General features: G+C 52.6%; 1 protein-coding gene, 1 long non-coding RNA gene and 1 pseudogene across 4 annotated transcripts in view; 1 reads left to right on the top strand and 2 right to left on the bottom strand.

Moving 5' to 3' along the window:
* Nucleotides 1–2,734: 2,734 nt before the first annotated feature.
* On the top strand, nucleotides 2,735–2,833 carry LOC112578319 (annotated as a pseudogene).
* A 2,763-nt stretch (nucleotides 2,834–5,596) lies between these two features.
* On the bottom strand, nucleotides 5,597–7,849 carry LOC123328737. Its single transcript, XR_006543766.1, has 2 exons — nucleotides 6,929–7,849; nucleotides 5,597–5,832 (listed from the first exon to the last, which is right to left on the bottom strand). It is a non-coding gene; the product is annotated as an uncharacterized LOC123328737 (long non-coding RNA).
* Nucleotides 7,850–8,384: 535 nt separating this feature from the next.
* The window catches only part of FUBP3 (far upstream element binding protein 3), a 49,887-nt gene continuing 37,572 nt past the window's right edge, over nucleotides 8,385–20,699 (bottom strand). For all 3 annotated transcript variants that reach the window (XM_044926450.1, XM_006043295.3, XM_044926451.1), the window contains 8 exons: nucleotides 19,980–20,121; nucleotides 16,046–16,206; nucleotides 15,236–15,309; nucleotides 14,833–14,913; nucleotides 14,608–14,684; nucleotides 11,942–12,013; nucleotides 10,626–10,753; nucleotides 8,385–9,748 (listed from right to left, as the gene is read on the bottom strand). In XM_044926450.1, the coding sequence (XP_044782385.1) occupies nucleotides 9,740–9,748; nucleotides 10,626–10,753; nucleotides 11,942–12,013; nucleotides 14,608–14,684; nucleotides 14,833–14,913; nucleotides 15,236–15,309; nucleotides 16,046–16,206; nucleotides 19,980–20,121 (744 nt within the window). In that variant the 3' untranslated portion in view covers nucleotides 8,385–9,739. The remainder of the gene's footprint in view (nucleotides 9,749–10,625; nucleotides 10,754–11,941; nucleotides 12,014–14,607; nucleotides 14,685–14,832; nucleotides 14,914–15,235; nucleotides 15,310–16,045; nucleotides 16,207–19,979; nucleotides 20,122–20,699) is intronic.

Genomic DNA, 20,699 nt, shown 5'->3' with positions numbered 1-20,699 from the left:
CGTGCACCCTCATTCTAAAAACCCATAAATTCCTATCATTTCATACAACCTGTGCAGCTTTCAGCAAAATATTGCAAAGCATGCCAAAAGGTAAGGGAATTGAAAATCACAATTTGAATAGACAGAGCAATGATCAGCACGAGACTCAGATAAGATACCAGCCTGAAACTATCAAACAGGGAATTGATTGCTTGATTGATAGACTTTTGGCTGCACTAGCTCTTCATTTTGTCTGGGTCTTGGCTGTGTCCTGTGGGCTCTTCATTGTAGCATGTGAGCTTTCCCGCCCCGTGGCATGTGAGATCTTAGCTCCTCGACCAGGGATTGAACCCACGTCCCCTGCATTGGAAGGTGAATTCTTAACCAGTGAACCACCAGGGAAGTCCCTCTAACAAGGAATTTAAAATAACTGATTAATACATAAAGGGTTCTAATAGAAAAAGTGGGCACCATGCAGAAACAGATGGGTAATTTAGGCAGAGAGATGGAACCTCTAAGGAAGAATCAAAAGGAAATGCTAGAGATGGAAAACAATGGCAGAAATAAAGGATGCCTCTGGTGGGCTCATCTGTGGACTGGACATGGCTGAGGAAAGACTCAGTGAATCTGAATAGATGTCAAGAGAAACTTCCCAAAGTGAAGTGCAAAGAGAAAATGGAATACAAGAAACAACAGGAAAGGCAGCCAAGAACTGTGAGGCTGTCTCCAAAGCTGTAACATCTGTGAAGCTGGGATCCCATGAGGAGCAGAAAGAGCGAGAGAGCAGAATATCTGAAATAATGATGGCTGAGAATTTTCAAAAGTTAATGATAGGCACCTAGCTTATCCCTCCTAACTCAGGAACTTGGGATTAATATCTACACACCACTCTGTATAAATTAGATGAATAACAAGGTCGTATCATATAGCACAGGAAACTATGCTTAATACATCTTATAATAACCTATAGGGCTTCCCAAGTGGTGCAGTGATAGAGAATCTACCTGCCAATGAAGGAGAAGCAGGAGTCCCAGGTTCGATCCCTGAATCAGAAAGATCATCTGGAGGAGGAAATGGCAACCCGCTCCAGGATTCTTGCCTGGAGAATCCCATGGACAGAGGAGCCTGGCGGGCTACAGTCCGTGGGGTCGCAAAGAGTGGAACACAACTGATCACACACAAACAACACAGCAGCTTGTAAGGAAAAAGAATCTGAAAAAGAACGTATATACATACGTGTGTGTGTGTATGTGTGTGTGTATGAATCACTGTGCTATATACCTGAAACTATCACAACATTGTAAATCAACTCTACTTTAATTTAAAAAAATTGACAGGCAGTCAACCATAGATCTAGGAAGCTCAGAGAACATAAAAAAAAAAGCAAACAAAAAGAAACAAAACAACAGAAACAAATGCACAAAAAGCACCACATCTCAGCACGACAGTCAAACTGCAGAAAACCAAAGAAAACACACACACTGGCATTTAATAGTAAGAGATGGCTAAATTCATATTTACATATTTACTCGCCAGACGTGATACAAAGAGCCGACCTATTGGAAAAGACCCTGAAGCTGGGAAAGACTGAGGGCAGGAGATGAAGGGGACGGCAGAGGATGAGATGGTTGGATGGCATCACTGACTCAACGGACATGAGTTATGAGCAAACTTTGGCAGATAGCGAAGGACAGGGAAGCCTGGCGTGCTGTATTCCACGGGGTTGCAAAGAGTCAGAGATGACTGAGCGATTAAACAGCAAAAGCAACAGTCCGTGGCTAGTGATAGAATCTAAACTAGGAGTTTGGGGATGAGTTTCACGGAAGCCACAGCATCCACGTTATTTCTGCATCAGTTGCACAATGTGGGCATGACCTTGACTCAGACAAATACGCAGTTGTTAATGACAATGGTATTTGAACTGCTTACCTTGTTATCTTAGATAGCTCTTTAATAAAACCAATGAAGAAGATTCAAAAAGATTGTTTGGGAAGAACTTCTTGTTTCAAAGTTGAGTTGCTAAGTAACCACTGCCAGTGGTAAAGGGGCCCCTCTCCAGCAGGGCAAGCTCTATAGGGGGAGGAGCTCTGTAGGGCGAGAAGGTCTAAAGGGGGAGAAACAGGAGAACTTGACCACCAGGGTCAAGGTTAGTGCCTTGAGTATATAGGTGGTGCTCCAGTGGTATTAGCCGTGGACATTAACTGCACAATGACTACTGGCCATGCTGAGATGATCTGCTTGCTAGAGTCTCGTGTGCTTGGTCACTCAGTCGTGTCCAACTCCTTTGTGACCCTATGGACTGTAGCCTGCCAGGCTCCTCTGTCCATGGGATTTTCCAGGCTAGAATACTGGAGTGAATTGTCATTTCCCTCTTGCCTGGCTTCTAACCGAGCATGGAACTCAGTAATAAACTGAGTGATGAACTTTTGGGTACGATTTTCTTAGAGTGGATAGTGGCAGTCTGAATTCCAAGACCAAGTCCAGAGTGAGAACTTTCCTCATCAGTAATGTGAACAGTGGGTGTATGACCCAAATGGGAATGAGTTAAGCTAGGAGCGTGGGTGGGCACATTTCAGGTCTTCAATGGGTTAAGTTATGGTATAGATTATAGATTGTTCTCACGAATATGCACACAATAATCCTAAACAAAAACATTAGCAAGTTGATCCAATGATATGCAAGGATAGGTAATACATTACCACCAAGTGAAGTTTATTCTAGAAATGCAAGGCTAGTTTAACATTTGAAAATCCGGGCTTGCTTAGGCAGCGCATACACTACAATTGAAATGATATAGAGAAAATTAGCAGTCCTTGCACAAGGATGACAAAGTCATGAAACATTCTATTTATTTATAGACTTCCCCTGTGGTAAAGAATCTGCCTGCAATGCAGGAGACCCAGGTTCCATCCCCGGGTCGGGAAGATCCTCTGGAGTAAGAAATGCAACCCACTCCCGTACTCTTGCCTTGGAAATCCCATGGACAGAGGAGCCTGGCGGGCTACAGTCTATGAGTCACAATAAGTTGGACATGACTGAGCAACTAACACTTTCGCTTCTCTTTCAACTGACTCATTGGAAGAGACCCTGATGCTGGGAAAGGTTGAAGGCAGGAGGTGAAGGGGATGACAGAGGATGAGATGGTCGGCGTCACCGACTCGATGGACATGAATTTGAGCAAGCTCCAGGAGTTGGTGATGGATGGGGAAGCCTGGCGTGCTGCAGTCCATGGGGTCAGGAAGAGTGGGACACAACTGAGTGACTGAACTGAACTGATAGCTGATTCACTTTGCTGTACAGCAAAAACTAACACAACATTGCAAAACAGCAAACAATTATTTAAAAAATTGAATACTCATCAATGTGATTCATTTCATTAAAATTAAAAAGGAGATAATTCATGTGATGATGTCTATGAAAAAGCGTGAAAAAAATGCAGGAAAAGCATGTGAAAAATTCCACACTCATTCATGATAAAACTTCTGGCAACACAGAATCAGAAGGGAACTTCTTTACCTGATAAAATGTACCTATGACAATTGTCCAACACACATAATTAATGGCGAGTTATTGAAAGTGTGCCCTAAGACTGCAAACAAGACCACTCTCCCTACTTTCTGCTTTCAGTGAACTGGCAGTCTTGGCCAGTAATAGAAAGCAATAAAAAGAAACAAATGGCATAAAGATTGGAATGCAAAAAAAGACGCCATCATTATTTATAAATGACATGATTCTGTACATAGAAATGCTACATAAACCTACAAGTTATTAGAATTAATGAAGAATTCAAGTAAAGTCACTGGAATCAAAGTCAATGTGTAAGCATGAATTATATTTCTATCACCAGCCAAAAAACTGAAATGGAAAATACATCATTTTGGATAACAGCTAAATATCAAAAACCCAGGAATCAATGGAAAGATGTGCAAGACTTTTATACTGAGAACCATGAAAATTATAGAGCAAAATCAAAGAACTAAACAAGAGACAGGGATATACCACATTCATAGACTGGAAGACAATGGTGTTAGGTTGCTGATTCTTCCTATAGATTCATTGCAATCCCAATCAAAATCCTAGCAGCTTTAAAGTCATTTTTGTGATCTGCCTGCAATGCAGGAGACACAGGAGTCCTGGATTCCATCTTTGGGTCAGGAAGATCCCCGGAAGGAGGGCATGGCAACCCACTCCAGTATTTTTGCTTGGAGAATCCCATGGACAGAGGAGCCTGTCAGCCTACCGTCCACGGGGTTGCAAAGTGTGAGACATGACTGAGCATGCATGTATCTCCTATAGCTGCCCAGACTACGGGGGACCAATGAGCTGGGCCTCAGATCATGTGTCTTGGGGAGACCCAGAGACCCCAGGGGAAGCTTAGAGGGTCCGTGCTGAGGCTGAATTTGTTTCAGACCTCAGCCTGTCCTGGCCCTCAGAGAGGAGCAGAAAATACCATCAAAGCAGTCAGAAGCTGTGGACTCAGTGACTCCTCTAAGCTGCTACTTTCTGAGAGCTCAGGATAAGCCAGGGTTTTACATACAGTCATGGATCCCCCTCACTCAGCCCCAAGATCTGAGAGGTAGCTGTTATCCCCACGCTGTGGATGAAGAAACTGTTGAGCATTGGAGATGGAAGCTTGAGTTTGTATCTTTAAACCTTCCACTCTGCTCCCCATGTGGGCTGAACCTGTTAGATCTCTCTAGAACCAACTTAGGGGGCCCTCGAACATGTCTGTTTCTGTCCTTGGCGGGGCACAATGGACAGGTTTTACAGTCGGACTGAGGTCTGAGCCCTGCTCTGCTGTCTCCATATCTGGGGTGTGACTTTGGCAAGAACCTACTCAAACCTGTTCCTCATCTCCCATGTGGGTACCCAGAGCCATGGGGCTCTCTCAGGAAAGTGAGATACAGTCTGTTCTTGTTATTTGCAATGTGATGTTCTATAAAGTTGCAGAGACACTGAACCTGTGAATACTGAACCCTTGCTTCTTGGGGAAATATAGGCCCACTGCATTTTTTCATCAACTGACCAGCACATAACTTTGCTTCATATACAGTTGATGTTCAGTCACTAAGTTGTATCCACCTCTTTGCAGCGACCCCATGGGCTGCAGCACACCAAGGTCCTCTGTCCTCCACAATTTCCCAGAGCTTGCTCAGACTCATGTCCCCTGAGTGGGTGATGCCATCTAACCATCTCACCCTCTGCTGCCCTCTCTCTTTTTGCCCTCAATTTTTCCCAGCATAAGGGTCTTTTCCAATGAGGTGGCTCTTTAAATCAGGTGGCCAAAGTATTATTGTTGATTCATTAATATTGAACTCACAGCCAACATCACCTCATGCTTGAGCAAAGCTTACCTCACACCTGTATTTTCTCTGTAAAGCACATCATTAGACAGTGCTACCTCAGGGGTTGTTGTAAATGCAAAATCACCCAGAGAAAGCACAAGAATGCAAAATACCACGGCACTAAAGAGAGCGCTGGGAGGAAGGAGCCTTGCTATGGGATGAGCTGGAACTGGAAGACAGACTGTTTGCCTGGTTCATCTCAGCTGGGAACATGGGAACCAGGCAACTCAGTTTTTTTTTTTTGTTAGGAATAACCACAAAAGTATGGTGAGTGTTGATCTTAAGGTTATAAACACATTTTAGTGAGTAGGTGAATTTGCAAATACAGAATCAGTGAAGATGGTTGACTGCAGTGCACCGGCAGGGCCTCGCCCGTGGCTGTCACGTGGCACCAACTTTCACGACCGTTTCTTCCTCCTACCAAGCATCTCACTTGGTGGCGACGGCAGGGTCCCCGCTCCTTGACCATGAGCTCCTGGCGGGCAATTGTGTTTCTCTCGATTGAAGTCTTAGGGGAAGCAGAGCAGAGAACCCGGCATGGAAGGCCTGTGATCTTGGGTGGATAAAGGCAGTTGATTCACCTCTGACTCTGAGCCCTCATCTGGGAAAGGGGAAGCACGGACCTGCCTGACTCTCCAGGTGTGGAGACCCCCAGCAGAGGAAATGCCTGGAAAAGGGCCAGAACCTTCTCGGGAGATGCTACTCACAGGCCCTCAAGACAAAGGCCAGCAAAGATTCCCATTGTTTCAGGGCTGTCTTCACTTGCCCTTCCACCCATCCAAGACGTGGACCCGGACCAGCACCCCCTGCGGAATTGAGTGTCAGTCCACTTTCTGGCCATTAATCTCGAAGAGTCTATCAGGAGCATTTGCATTAGCCCATCTTAAAAAACCCCAGCTGGGTCCCAGCGGGCCAGACATGGGCTCAGGAAACAGTACTGCTGTAGCTGGCCAGAAGCAGAGGCTCCATGGTGTCCAGACTCCATCTTGGACCAAGCCCCGCACCACGCTGTCTGTACCCCAGCCAACCTGACTGCGTGAGGATGTCATAGATGATCACCCCTGGAGAAGGACGCCTCCTACCTGAGACCAGGGGTATGATGGAGGAGGCACCCTGGCTGGAGGACTCGCCACCCCCAGCCCAAACTCTTGGGTGGTTGGGGAACAGCCTGGCTGGGTCCTTGGAACCTGAGCTTGGGTGGCTGGCAGGAACTAGACATGCTCGTGTGATGGAGAACGGAGGCGAGGCGAGAGTTCTGCAGACAGCCTGGGCCCCTGCCCCGCCTCTGCCGCCTCCCCCAACACACAGACTGTCCTTCCCGTGATGACCATGCAGCTTTCTTAATGGAACACAATCGCTGAACTTGGTACATTTCAAGCACTTTAGCCTTCCAGGACACCAGACTGCTGATGAAAACCATCTTCCGTGGGCGCCATGTTAATGAGAGGCCAAATTTCATATGCTTGCAAACTTTCTCCCCTCCTCCCGCTGTACTGCACCCCACCCCCCCTCAATAAAAGGTTGCATCAGAGAGAGAGAGAGAGAGATTTCCATAATTTATAGTATGGGCATTTCACTGGGGACAAGCGCTAATCTGTACTTACCGATACATTTAAGAAAATGCATCCTCCCGCAAGCCTGCGCCATTTATGACTCTTGGCACAAACCGCAATGCTCAGTCTTCAATTAAGGGACACCTTAGGGTTCATTATCACACAATCACTCCCTGTGAACCATGCCAAATGCTGTTTTGGCACGGAGCTTGGAAGATGAATTAGAAGGAAGTCTTCTCTGTAATGCCGTCTCCCTAAATCCCATTCCCACCATCAGCGTTTATGCCCTTCTCTGGCGCGACCCCCTCCTTCTTTCCAAGTGGCTTTTACTATTCAATTTCTCAACGTCAAAGTCGATTCTCTAGAGGTGTAGTCAGAGATGCCACGTCTCCTTTTTGTCTTCCGGCTCTCAACAGGCCTCAGAATGGCTACAGATGGGCGGCTCTCCACACCCGTTGTTGGCCTAAAGGAGCCACAGATGCTTTTCTTCCCCCTCCTCTTAAGAGCCTGGGGTAGAGAGAAGAAAAGGGACCAGAACGGGAGTCACATGCCATGAGAATGAGCCATAAGGAGGTTCTAAACAGGGTCCTCCTCGCAGCCCTGTGTCTAAACCAAGAGGTGCCTCACGCGCACGGCTCACAGCAGAGGGAGGTGAGTTCAGAGTCAAGGGGAGAGCTCTGTTCAAAGCTGGTCACTTCCACCAACGGAAAAGGAGGCAGGAAAAGGAGAGTTCAAAGGCCCATCTCCTTACCCCCTCAAAAACCCTCCAGTCCAGGGCCCACACTGTGCCCATGTGTCCTGAATCTACAGGACCCCTCCCTGGCTTCAACCCGGGGGTAAGGGCACCCCTTTTTGTCTCCTTCATAAAAACACTGAAACAGAACGAGCATGTTTCCTGGCACTTTTCAGCTCTCCCAGCTGCCCAGGTCCCACCAATGATGTGGGCTGAGAGAAAACAGCACCCATCCAGGGAAGGGGCGGCCCTGGGCTGTGGAAGGAACTGGCGGGTGGATGCACCGGGCCACATCCAGGCTGCCCGTTTAGGTTCCAATTTCCCAGGGCTGTGTGGGGAGGTAGGTGGGCGGGAGGGAGCTGACTCAGGCGCGGGGATGTGCCTGGACGCCCACCTTGGGGCTCCCCCCCCCATCTTGACTGCCCTCGATGAATCTTCCGGCTCCACTTTCGATGACAGCACCCCTGCAAGGAGACCCGTTATTGACTTCTTGGTGTCACACCCACACTGAGAGATGCGCAGATGTGAGAGGTAAGGGGGCTGATGGTAACCCAGGCTCTAAAGTCAAAACTGTCACATGATGCGTAGCCGTTAAGGTAAAATTAGCTTAACGAAGGAGTTACAAACGCAGGCTGTGCTCGGATCAGCTTGGGCCACGCAGCACAAGGTGATGGACTGAGAAGCCTTGCCTTTCTTTGGAAGGGTGGGCGGGGGCGGGCAGCAGGCAGGGGCCATGGGAGGAACAAGAAGACCGGAAGCAAACAGACTCAAAAATACTTTGCCCACAAGATGTCTTGTGGAAATTTTATTATGTAGAGTGTAAAATGAATTGTCAGTCAAATAAAAAGAACACGTCTTTTTTTTAAAAAAAAACAACATGCATAACATTTTCCAATTGCCTTTTTTAATAGTTAGACATTTCAAGCATTATAAGGAAAAAAAGGAGAATAGCTCCCAGACACTGTAACTTCAGTACATCTCAAACGGAATGTCCCCCAGGTCAATTGAAAAATGCAAGAAAAAAAAAATAGCTTCAATTCCGTTTTTCTTTCCTTTAAAAATACATGTTACCTGTACAAGATACACTACAGTAAACATTGGAAACCATATTATCCCTTTTATTAAATCAAAATTATTTAATTCATATTGCGGTTAATGCTAGATTTATTTATTCATCTAGTTAATTTGACAAATATTAAGAAAACATTTAAAAGAAAAAAGCAAAAAACACCTTGGAATTAAAAAATAGTTACTACATTTTTATGCGGTTTAATGTTCCACAGTGTTTGTTAAAAGTTATATTGAATTTATTTTTAATATTAAAAATAACAGTATTTATATTTCTGAGAGAATAGAGAAAGGTTTTTTTGTTTTGTTTTTAAAACAAGCTTGGAGGTCTTAGATACACAATTGCAACCGGTAGATAATGGAGACATGAAAAAACATCTGCTAAACACACAAAAACATTTTTATATTATTAACCCCTTTAGAACTCTAGAAATTATACAAACCCTAAAAAATGCCCCCTCCCGATCCCTGTTGGACAGCAATATAATTATCTGTCTCAATTCAGAATTCACATAATTAATTATAATACATAATAGTTCAGTTTTTTAAAAAATGCAATAAAACCAGACAGCCAAGATACAAGAAATTAGAAGTAAAACATTTAATGAATTTACACATTTAAGAATATTTAAATACTGTTTAAAAATTTTTTTAAAGAATTTGTTACAAACCACCTAAGACTTCCAAGCCACTTTTTTCTGTTGCAACAGAAAAAACTGTAAATAAAGAGACACACGAACAAAACAAAACAAAACCAGAACACACCACATTGAAATGTCACCGCTCTGAGGCACATTCTGGTGCCAGAATCTGCAGGTATTGCTCCAAAAAGATTCCCAGAGCTTACGCATTTGAAGTAACGAACAACGATAATGAAACAAAAATTGTCAGCAATTTTTAGTAACTAATTCTCCTGATTTTTAGAAAAATTCTGTTAATCTAAATATAGTGTTTCACAGAACAAAACAAAGGTTCTTCATCAAAGGGTTTGCAAATCCAAAAACCTCTGTTACAAACAGGTCTTTGCTCACAATGCTTTTGAGGGAGGGGAGCCGCGGGTCCTACTGCTCCTGTGGAAGGAAGGGGGACAGGTTAGTCTGAGGGCACAGTCTCAGGTGCTGATGTGCTGTCTGGGGCTCTGTCTGCAGAGAGGTAATGGGCACTGGCACACACGTGCTTGGGCGTGCACACACACACACACACGTGTGTGAGCGCCAATGTCTCAGCGCCTTCTTGCTCTCACACAGGAGGCCTTGGGCGCCTCCTTCCACAGGGGATCCTGGGCGGGGAGAGGGGAGGGAGGGAGTGACACTTCTCCTCGGTCACCTACCGCCTCCCCCCCAACTCCTGTCCCCACAGGGCCCAGTTTCCCAGTGAGATGACAGACTGGTCTGGGGGTTCAGGGCCTGTGGTCACCAAGGGACTGTCCACAGGGACCTGACTGGCATCAGGTCACCTGGAATGAGGCTTGCAGGAGTACTTGGTCCCCCGTCTTCCCCACATTTGGAAGAAAACTGTTTCTGGACAGAGCCCTCTGGTTTCCAGCCTTTGAAGGGGGGGACTTGCTCTCCGCCTGCTGCCCCTCACTGCTGACTGGGGACAAGAGTGACAGCCTGGCCACCCCACCCTCTTCAAGAACAGCACTGGGCAGTGGCCACCACAGTCCCCAGGGGCAGTGCCATGCCTGTCCAGGGCCGGCTCAGCCTGGCATGCTCACTTACAACTGGGAGCCTGGGTCCAGAGGAAGACACAGAGGCCGCTCAGCCCAGCGGTCTGCCTAACCTATTCTTTCCCTAAGAGGCTCCAATTTGTTCCAGCAGGGGCGAGGAGGGGGCCAGGGTGGCGGCTCTGTACCGCTGGGGCCCGGGGTCAGGCACACACAGAAGGCTTGGGGTGGGGGAGTGGAGGCCTGGGTGGTCCCGGCGTCACGGGCGATCGGCTACAGACCTGGCTGGGGGCCTGCGCCTGCCCTAACGTCTGCCCGTAGAAGGCGACCTGCTGCCGGTAGTACTCCGCCCAGGCCATGGTGTAGTCCGGTGGGGTGCTGGCCTGGGGCGCGGCGCTGGCGGCGTGACCTGACGGGCAAAGCAGAGCGCTGGTTACTGGGAGGCGAAGGGCACAGTCAGCCTGTAGGGACCCCTTCCCAGAGCCTCTTGGGAGGCTTCCCAGGGGGCGCCTGGACCAAGTGCCTGATGCCCACGCTGTCTGGCCAGACGTGGTCTGCCCAAGCATGGCTGCAGACAGCATGGTTATCAGAGCTTCCTCGCCTGGGCCCCGCTCCACACCTACAGTCTGCTTCTCTCATTAGCCATGTTCTCGGGGTCCGTCTGTCCAGCCAGCTCCCTGCCAGTGCCCGGGGCCAGGGTGGGAGGAGGGAGGGCAAGGAAGCAGGCGCCCCAGAGGGGGTGTATGTGCGCGCACCTGCACGGGGCATCGCAGCCCATGGGGGTCCAGGATCTGGACCGTGGGGGTTGGGGGGGTCTGGGAAGACTGGGCACAGGCGCCTTCACCAGCTGCTCCAGGCGACGGTGACCCCGCTGACCCCTGCCCCGGCCCCTGGAAGGGCTATGGGCCTGGTAACGATCGCAAACACAGGATGACTGCTTCTCTGACAGTGTCTGAGCCGCGCTCTTCCAAGCAGCCAGTGAGATCCTTTAGACTCAAGACATGAGACACCTCTTCTGACCACATCCGAACGTGCCGGTTCAGCAGTTGTGGGATGCACACAGAGGGCTCAGGGCTCATTTTAAGTGATTCACTTGAGGTAGTTTTTTTTTGGGGGGGTTGCCGTTATGAAGTTTTCTCCTCTTTTTAAAAAAACTGGGTTAGTGGAGAAAACTGGCACAGCGAGGAGCTTACTTTGGAAGAAAACATCTCAGTCCCTACTGCAGCCTCAGAGGCCCCGCTCAGTTTCACCTCCTCCCTGCCTCACCTGCCCCGCGATGGCCAGGGAGAGCCAGGCAGCGGCCGGGTGGCGAGACGGCTGACGGCCCCTCACCGGCCTGGGCCTAACCAAGGGTCCTCACGTGGACAGCCCAGGCTGGGGCTCTGGAGCCCAGAAGGGAAGATCGAGCAGGGGAGGAAGACAAAGACGCCCGCGCAACTCGCTGACAGGGTTGGGGCGGGTGGAGCAGACAAAGGCAGACGCCCAGATGGACGCACACAGGGCATGCGGCGAAGGTGACGGGAGCCACGGGCTCTGGAGCCCACAGGCGTGGGCCCCGGCACCAGGGACCTCCCTGTGGAGAGGCCGAAGCACTCACTCTGTTTTTTGTAGTAGTCCTCCCAGGCCTTGCTGTAGTCAGGCTGGCTGCTCTGCGGCTGGCTCTGCTGGCCTGTGCGGAGAACACAAAGGCAGTCAGGCCTTTGGGCTCCCCGGCCCATGGGCTCTGGGCCCTGCTCTCCACTCTCGCTCACTGGCCTGGGAGGAAGGAGGCAGGCCGCCTGAGGGAGGATGCCACTGAGCCCCGCGAGGCTAGGGCGAGCAGCAGGAGCAGCCTCGACTCCCGTGGGTCAGAGACCTGGGCTTCCGGGGCCAGAACCTGAGACCCCGAGCGCTGTCTGTGGCTCCCTGGATTGGCCCTCAGATGGACAGAGTCCAAATGGCACTGACCACTCCCTTCCCCTGTCCTTACTGTTCAAAGACTGATGGCTGCCTCTGGACAAGGAGAAAATTACAGGAGATACATAGGGAAAGTTCCAAAAACTGTGTTCAAGGTGACAAGATGGAGTACACGCAGCGAGGGACTGACGCCCAAACGTACACCCGACCCCCACCCAGCCTCGCGCTGTCCAGGGTGGGCTGGGGGTAGAGGACGTGTGTGGGGTGGCCCCCGCCCTCCTCTCTGAATTACTGGGTGTGGAAAGGCTGGGGGGGGAGGCGCAGGGCAGCAGCAGTCTGCCTGGGGCATGGGGTGGGGGGTGGTCACTAGACTCGACCACAGACAAGACGGGACCTTTCTTCTGCTGAGGGCTGGCCTGTGTGCCCCCTGTGAAGGCCCCACCAATGTCCTCCCTTGGGTTAGAATCACCGCCTGCAGCAGGCGGGAAGCTCAGTTCAGTCACTCAGGCGTGTCCGACTCTGCGACCCCACAGACTGCAGCACGCCAGGCTTCCCTGTTCATCACCAACTCCCGGAGCTTGCTCCAACTCATGTCCACTGAGTCGGTGATGCCTCCCAACCATCTCATTCTCAGGCAGGAAGGACATTCTCAGGTAGGAAGGGCGTACTCAAAATCAGGTTTCGTGGTCAAATGCTTTCCCCAAGAGTTAATTTACTGAGGACTGAGAGGGGCATGGGTTTGGGGAACGAGCCCCCTCCCTACTGGGGCAGGACCAGACTCGGACTTGGATGCTGATGACAGGAGGCTGTAGATAGGAGAAGGCCAGGCATGAGGAACGGGGCAGTGGGAGCGCCCCGCTCAGATGTGGAGGGCGTGGGCAACAGGATTTTTCTTCTCAACAAGATTTCATGGACCAAAATCAATTCTCAATTCCCGAGTAAACAAGCAACAGCACAGATGAAGCCGGCGAAAAACCAGGACGAGCTGTGCTCCACTTACTTGGCCCATGTGCCTCTGCTGACTCCTTACCCACCTGGGCCTGGGGCAGCAGCGGGGTGGGCTCTGCAGGAACCCCCACCCCCTCAGAGATGCACGTGAACCCTGCAGCTTTACGGGAGAGTCTCCCCACGGTCGGGGGTTCCTCCTGGGTTCTCTGTCCTGGGTGATGGGCACGGGAGAGCCCTGACCCAGGCCGCTTCCCATGCTGGGGGTGCCTTCTGATGGACCAGGAGGAAAGGAAATGTGCCGGGCTGTGGGGTGAGCGAGCACCGTGCAATGGGGAGGGGAGAACCTGGGTGGTGGGAAGGTATTCGCGGTGGAGTTCTTAAGGATATTCTGCACGTTTAAAACATTTTGTTAAGAAAATGCCAGGGAAGAGAAGGTAAAAAACACAGCCACGCAGTGTCAGAGCTCACGTGTGCTTAGAAATCAAATCCAAATCTTTCAATTCACTGACGAAAGAAATGGAGCCCCAGAGAAAGGGGGACACGCCTAAGGCCATCCAGCCAGGCTCCGGACTCCTGGGTGCTTCTCCAGCTTGGATCTGACAGGTGCCTGGGGCAGGGTTCACAGCCAGTGCTCTGCTGGGGGGCAGGAGGGAAGGGGTGGAACCCTGGGGCCAGTCCCTGAGAGCAAAGCTGCAGCGTGTCCAGTGGCCTGGCGCTGAGGGAAGCCTGCCGACGCGCTGAAGAGCGCTTTCCAAATACCACCAGGCTGGCCCTTCAGATGTCCCAAAACAAAAAGAACCTAAGGTAAGCAATTTCGTGGGGCTTTTGTTTTTTTTTTGGGGGGAAGCCTATGGAAAATAAGCTCTCCCAGCAACCGAACTCAAGAACGAGTTCCTGAAGCTGATGTGGGTTAGAGAGAGGGCGTGGGTATGATTCCAACAACCTTTCTCTTTTACAATCAGTTTTCTTAAGACAGCAAATTCTCTTTGTGTTTTCTGAAAGTTCAGGAGATAGAAAGAGTCCCTTCCTAAGATGGTGCCAGAAAAGAAGACAGGGAGGAGGCCGCCTGGAGACCAGAGCGGGGGAGCGGGTGGGCACCCAGTGCGGGGGAGGCGGGGTGCGGGGCGGGGGCGGGCACTCAGGCCAAGCTGCCTGGAGACCAGAGGGGACAGCGGGTGGGCACCCAGTGCGGGGGAGGCGGGGTGCGGGGCGGGAGCACTCAGGCCAAGCCGCAGGCCTCTTGGACCCTTGGCAGGGAACAGGGGTGAAGACTGGAGCCCGGAGGAGGACGGGGTTGGTGGGACAGAAAGGTTTGAGGAGTCATCAGGCCCTGTGTCCCCGCCCAGCTGGAGATGTGCCCAAGGCCCCAGGAGGCCTGTCTGGGAGGGGGGGCGTCCCGCCTCCTCCTGAATCACTTACTTGGAACCTGCTGTGTGGGCTGCTGCCACGCCTGGTAGGTGCTGCCCCAGCCCTGGGTCAGAAAGGCGGGAGGACCACTGCGGAGGACAAGAGCCATTCATTCCAGGGCAGACCACACCCCCTCCCCACCAGCGTCCCCACCCCGCCTCCCACCCCCCTCCCACCCCCGGGCAAGCACCAAGGTCTCCGGAGAAGCCAGTGCGCAGAGTAAAGGCGGCCACCCACCTCACAGGGGCGCTATGGGGGTTTCCGTTCACTTTAGCAGCAATGTTTGGGAAGCACCCTGAGCTCCTTGGAGGAAAGGTGCTGAAAGAAAGTGGGAAACCGATAAAGACAAGAGCTGAGGACCCAACACAGGAAGGGCTTTCACAAAAGACACCCTTCCCTGACCCAGCCCAGGGCGGGAAGCCCTCCCTGGGGATGCTGGCGGGCCAGGGGACCCTCTGCCCTCTGGGCAGGCTCTCAGCCCAGTGCTGGTCAGTGAGCCATGGACAGGCCAGAGGGATGACAGGAATGCATCTTGCGCACACCCCGGGCTTCCGGCTGGCATCCCCAGAAGCAGCTGCAAAGGAGGGCCTCCTGGGTGGGCAGGGAATTCTCGCAGTCCAGATGGGTGTGGAAGACTCACTTTTGATGAGGTGCGGCAGGCGGCTGGCTGAAGGGGCTCTGTCCAAAGGGTCCAGGAGCTCCAAGACTGGTCCCCTGTCAGGGCACAGAGGGTACTTTCACCGCCCGCCGGCCGCACCAGTGCCCTCTGCCCAGGCCTGCCCCGGGACGAGCCACAGACAGAGACTCGTGGGGTAAAGGCACCCTGCGGCACTCACTAGCCTTCCTTCCCTGCGGAAGGGCCTGACTGTGGGGGTGGCTGCTGCCCCTCCGGTGGCCGATGTGCCACGCCGCCAGTCTTGCACCACCGCGCCTGCCCTGGCGTGCCGCCCTGGGGGAGGGACCAACCTGCTGGACTCTCCCGTCAACTTAGGCCGGCCCACGGCTCTCTCTGCCACTCTACGGCCCCTCTGAGGTGAGCAGTGGCCCATCTGTCCTCCATCAACACTCCCTTTCTTTATCTGCTTTGAGGCGCCTGAAACTAAAGCCAGAGTCAATGAACGCTGCCTGAGGGGCTGGCCGCCAGGGCGAGGCCGTGGGGGTCGGGGGACAGAGCTGGGGGAGGCTGCCGCCCGGCTGCTCCTCTAGCCTGTGGGGCCGCGGCTCGGGCCTGAGCAGCGGTGGCCAGGGAAGCCCTGTGCGTCTGGGCCTGGCCCATGTCCCTGCACCATGACCTTGCCCCTCGGCACCGGGGGAGGGGGCCGTGGCCCTTGCATCACCGGAGGACCCAGAGGCCCGGGAAGTGTGAGGTTCTGGGGGGAAGCAGGTACCTCGGACAGACAAAAGAAACCCCCGCGACTCCCGAGCCGGGCGGCAGGGCCCGCGTACGTACGCTGACTTTCTCATCTATGAGGTGTCTGGCCACCTCGATCTGCGGAGGGAGCCCCCGGATGGTGAATATCCGCAGGTTGGGGTCGGTGCTGGGAGGGGGGTTCCGCTGAAGCTCCACGTGCGCTCCTGACTGCTGGTTTATGCTCTTGATGTTCTCGCCCCCTGTGGGCGGCAGGACAGACACAAGGGTAAGCGGGCGACTGTGCGGCAAACCCCAAGCTTGGCGCTCACAGAGGAGGAGGGGAGCTTTCCACCCACCGGCGCTCAGCCTAAGAGTTGACAAGTCCTGTCCACTTATGCTTGAGAACGGTTCTAGTCAAAACTAGGGCTGTCTCACGTGTGAAACCAGGCTTCTGCCCTGAAGCTGGTCTTGCCCTCTGAGCCAGGCTGAGGCTCGGACCCCAACAGAGCAGCCACTGGTCCCCGTCTCTGTGTCCTGGGCTGAGGCACCCGACTGCAGATTTACACACAGTGAGCTCAGCTGGGGAAGGCGCTCCCTCCTTCCCGGCCCTTCCCTGGGGGTGGGGGTGGTGTCACCGCAGGGCTGGCCCTTCCCTCCACAGGTCAAACTGACAGCCACAGGCCCAGCGACACCCAGAGCCCACCCGGCCTTTAACCCCCATCCTGTCGCTCCTCAAGTCTACGTCTTCTCCACGGGTGGGGGTGGGTCTAGACGGAGAGGCAGGCTGAGGATGGGGGTCACAGAGGCCTGGGTGGAGCGGGGCTAATGAAAATGTAGTTGGACTCTTTGAAAACCTGGGAGAGTCCCAGACTCTTAATGAAATTTGCGTAACAAAAGCTCCACCGGCGTTAACGATGGTTTGATTCTTCTCTTCAGATTTCACAGAACTTACAGATCCGCTCTGCTCTTTGGGGTAGGGTAAAGCCAGAATACAAGGAGAATTTGGAGCATAGGATTTTATAAAACCAGAAGAGGACAGTCTGTATAAAATCTGGAGTAGGGTACCAGGGAGCCCCAAAGGATCAAAGCGAAGACTAGAGGCCAGTCTCTGTGTCGCCCCTCCCCACCCAGAGTCAAAACTAACCTCCAACTGTCATTTCGTTGTAACGTGTCCACAACTCTTCCCTCCCCAGCCTGCCCCTCACCCACACGGCTGGAAAGCCACGTGTACACAAAGCATCAAGGCGAAGGTGAGTAGGGGCCTGGCCAACAGGCACGGCCTGCACTGGCTCATCTCACCCTGAAAGCACAAGGGGAGTCTATGACGGCCCGGGAGCAAAGACGGGGCCTGGGTCTGGCCGTTCTCCCTGAAGGCAGCGTGAGCGGCCCTTGGCATCACAGGAAGGAAACCAGGCGGCTGTGGGCATTCAGGAAAGCCTGGCTCAGCATCAGTTTGGGCAGGATGCTAGTTGGGTTTAGGGTAGTGCTCAATTTAAAAGGAAATTCATAAAAAGAGAAGCCCAGCTGACCAAAGGCTGAATGGATGATTTTCTTGAAGATCTGCGACAGTGTAAGGACAGCGTCCCTGCATTTTCTGCCTCGAGCAAACACATGCTCCTGGGGGCAGTGCTAGCCAAGGGTTAGGTTAGCCGTAGTCTTCAGCAGCTTCGCTCTACTTCCGGATCTGTATAAGCCCCTCCCGGCCCCCGAACTACTGACCTTTACCCACAGGTTGTGAATTTTATCTTCTCTGCATCGTGAAAGGTAAGCAGCTTCGCTCCTAGGCAAGAGTGTTTGGGGGAGTGATGAAGAGCTAAGAATAGGTGGGAGACCCTTCTACTGCACACCCCACTTCTGCCCAGACCGCTTGGTCCCGGAGGCAAGAGCACGAAAGGGCGTGCATGCCTGGGACTGAGAACCCGCAGGCCCTGCCAGGCCCTCCTTCAGGTCAGGGACTCGGGCCTGCAGCCCTAGACTTTTCCTCGAGGCGCCGGGCGCATGCTAATACAGTGAGGAAGCACCGAAAAACTGCAAGGGGCCGGAAGGAGTTAATTTAAGTTCATCTTCCTGCAAAATGAGGTCACCAGCTTGGCACATGGTGGCTGTCTCCAGGCACATTCAGCAGCCTGCTCCATTCTTCCACCTGATGGGGGGCAGAAGCGACCCACCAGTGGCCCCCCGGCCGGACGTGAAATCGTAAAGCAATTAATCAAACCTGCTAAAAGGCCTGGCTGACAAGAGCAGGGCTGGCCACGCTATCTGTCACCGTTGCTGTATTTATCATGGAAATCCAGCAGGGGCCCAGGGAGGCGCAGCGTCTGTCCAAGGGCTGCAGTCGGGGGTAGGGGGCTGGGGGTGGGAGCAGGCCTGCCTGCGTGTGGCGCCCCTCACCCTGGCGCCTTTCCCAAGAAAACAGGAAGACCTCAGACCCAGCCCTTGCGGGGAGGGAGTTACAGAAAGACCCCAGCTACTGCCCCAGTGAAATACATCCTGGCTTCCTGAGGCTGCTCCTGGAGCGGTAGGGCACAGCGTCTGTGACTGCTGCATTCTGCCGCCTCCTTCCTCTGGGGCTCGCTCAGGAGGACCTTATGGAGGACAGAGAGGCCGTCCGGTGAGCGTCCGGTGAGCACCAAGGCGTCACTGGCTACAAGCAACTGTCACAGCACCGACAGCAAGGCTCCGCCAGCCCTGGAGAAGACACTTTCCGTGAAACGTTCATTGACATGACGGTTCTCGAAAAGCACAGAAAAACCTAGATCTGACTCTTGAACTCCAAGGCGTCAGCTGGACTTAACGTCATGGCAGAAGGCCAGCTGACAGTCTGGGTCACATGTCTGAATGATCGCAGCACTTGGGCAGCTAACAATGTCCACTGAACACCTCCCAGCATGAATACGCCCTGCCAGAAAATCAGAACAAACTCACGTCATTCCTCCCACCTCTGAGAGGCTAATAACCAGGTAACAACACAGATACAGGAGATAAAACGTTTTAAAAGAGCATAAAACACACAGCGTCCGAGAGCGGGGCCCGGAACAGACTCTGGGAGACGACCGAAGGCCGGCTCGGGGGCACTGGCCACAGCAGCCTCGGCTTTCTGGGGGTGAAGATGTCCCCGGGCCGTGTTCCGTGGGATGCCAGCACCCCTCCAACAGCTAGAAGATGCCTGGTGATCACAGAAATTGGGCAAACTCTGGGAGAAAATGGTATTTTTATCTTCCATATGTTGTCAAATACATACAAAAGGAATGAACTGAGAAGCAAACAGAAAACCCGATGCTGAACAAGTTTCCTGCCAGCTCAGGGCTCTGCTTAGAGGGCGGAGAAGCCGGGCCTACTGCTTCAGAGCCCCAGACCTGCTCTCAGCAGCCTTTCTTGCCGGGCCAGCTCAGATGGCCCAGAAACCAGTCTGCCCTCTCCCTTGCTTTTCACTGAAGGAAGGAGCCACATTTAGCCAGTAACAAGGGCTTCTGACCTAATGTTCTCTAAAACACCTAGAAACAACTAACAAGTCAAGGTTTGTCTCCCTCCACAGGGTGTCTGTCACTCATGGTGAACACGCTGAAAAGAGAAAGCCTTTCTCACGCGTCGTGTCAGTGCAGACCAAACACCCACATCCAGTGAGGCGAAAGGAAACGCACTCGTCAGAACGCACTCTTCGCTCGTGGAAATGATCTGAATGCTTCCTCCAAGCTCCCTGGAAGTGAGTTAATCCCCAATCAAGTCCACTGACAAACACTCAGGGGCCCCTCACCTGTGCCTTTCCAGCAACCCAGGCTGCTTCAACAGGCAGCCGGTCTCCCTTATATAACATCTGTTTCCACGCGGTGATGAAGCACTCGCCGTGCCCGTTCATGAGAAGGCCCAGGCAAGGAGGTGCCTTGGAGGCAGCGGCAGCCTTGCGCCTGGCCCCTTTGGTCAAGTGTAGAAAATGGCGTGAACCTCGTGCTTCGGAGGAACTGGACGTGTGGCCTGTCTGCCTTCAGGCCAAGCAGCCAGAGGGGGAGTGCCAACCCCCCGCAGCACGGCTTACCTTTGCCAATGACGAGGCCGCATTTGTCGGCCGGCACAGTGTAGGTCACCTCCTGGACGCCGCCGGGGGTCCCCACGCTCCAGTCGCCACGGCCGCGGCCTCTCCCCCTGGCCATCGCCAGGCCTCCGAAGCCGTCTCTTTCCTGGGAAGGAAGCGGAGCTCAAGTGACGTTTCTGCCGCTGCCTCCAGGATTAGTTTTCCTCTCTGGGGAGGAGGCTAAGTGACAGGATGCAATCAAAGCCACACATTAGGACCTGAGCACCTCTCCCACATTTCAGATTCTAAAGTACTCTTTTAAAACCAGAATTAACACAAATCACAGGAACATTCACGGAGATGTGTGCAGACAAATCACGTGGTTACATAAACAGCACAAACACACCCAACTAAAACAGGCAGTCAGGTATAAATTCTGAAGTCTGAAACCCAATGCCCCGATCCCGGGAGTTTTAATCACTGGGCCCCAGTCTACAGGCATCAGGAGCTGGTTTTCTCAGTGCTGAGCCTACCAGAAGCCTGATATTAGATGCTGAAGAGCTACGTGTGGGCTTTTGAAAGTGACACGTGAGTGGCAAGCGTGACTTCGGGCCCTCCCCCAACAAGGTTGCTATAAAGAACAATTCAGACACTGCTCTGAGAATCAGAATACCTTGCAATTCCAGGTGGCACTAGTGGTAAAGAACCTGCCTGCCAATGCAGGAGAACCAAGAGATGCTGGTT

This window comes from Bubalus bubalis, chromosome 12, assembly GCF_019923935.1.
Source record: "Bubalus bubalis isolate 160015118507 breed Murrah chromosome 12, NDDB_SH_1, whole genome shotgun sequence".
In the NCBI taxonomy this organism is placed as follows: Eukaryota; Metazoa; Chordata; class Mammalia; order Artiodactyla; family Bovidae; genus Bubalus; species Bubalus bubalis.
Note: the sequence above shows the minus strand (reverse complement) of the source record. Positions and strands in the feature narration are given on the sequence as shown.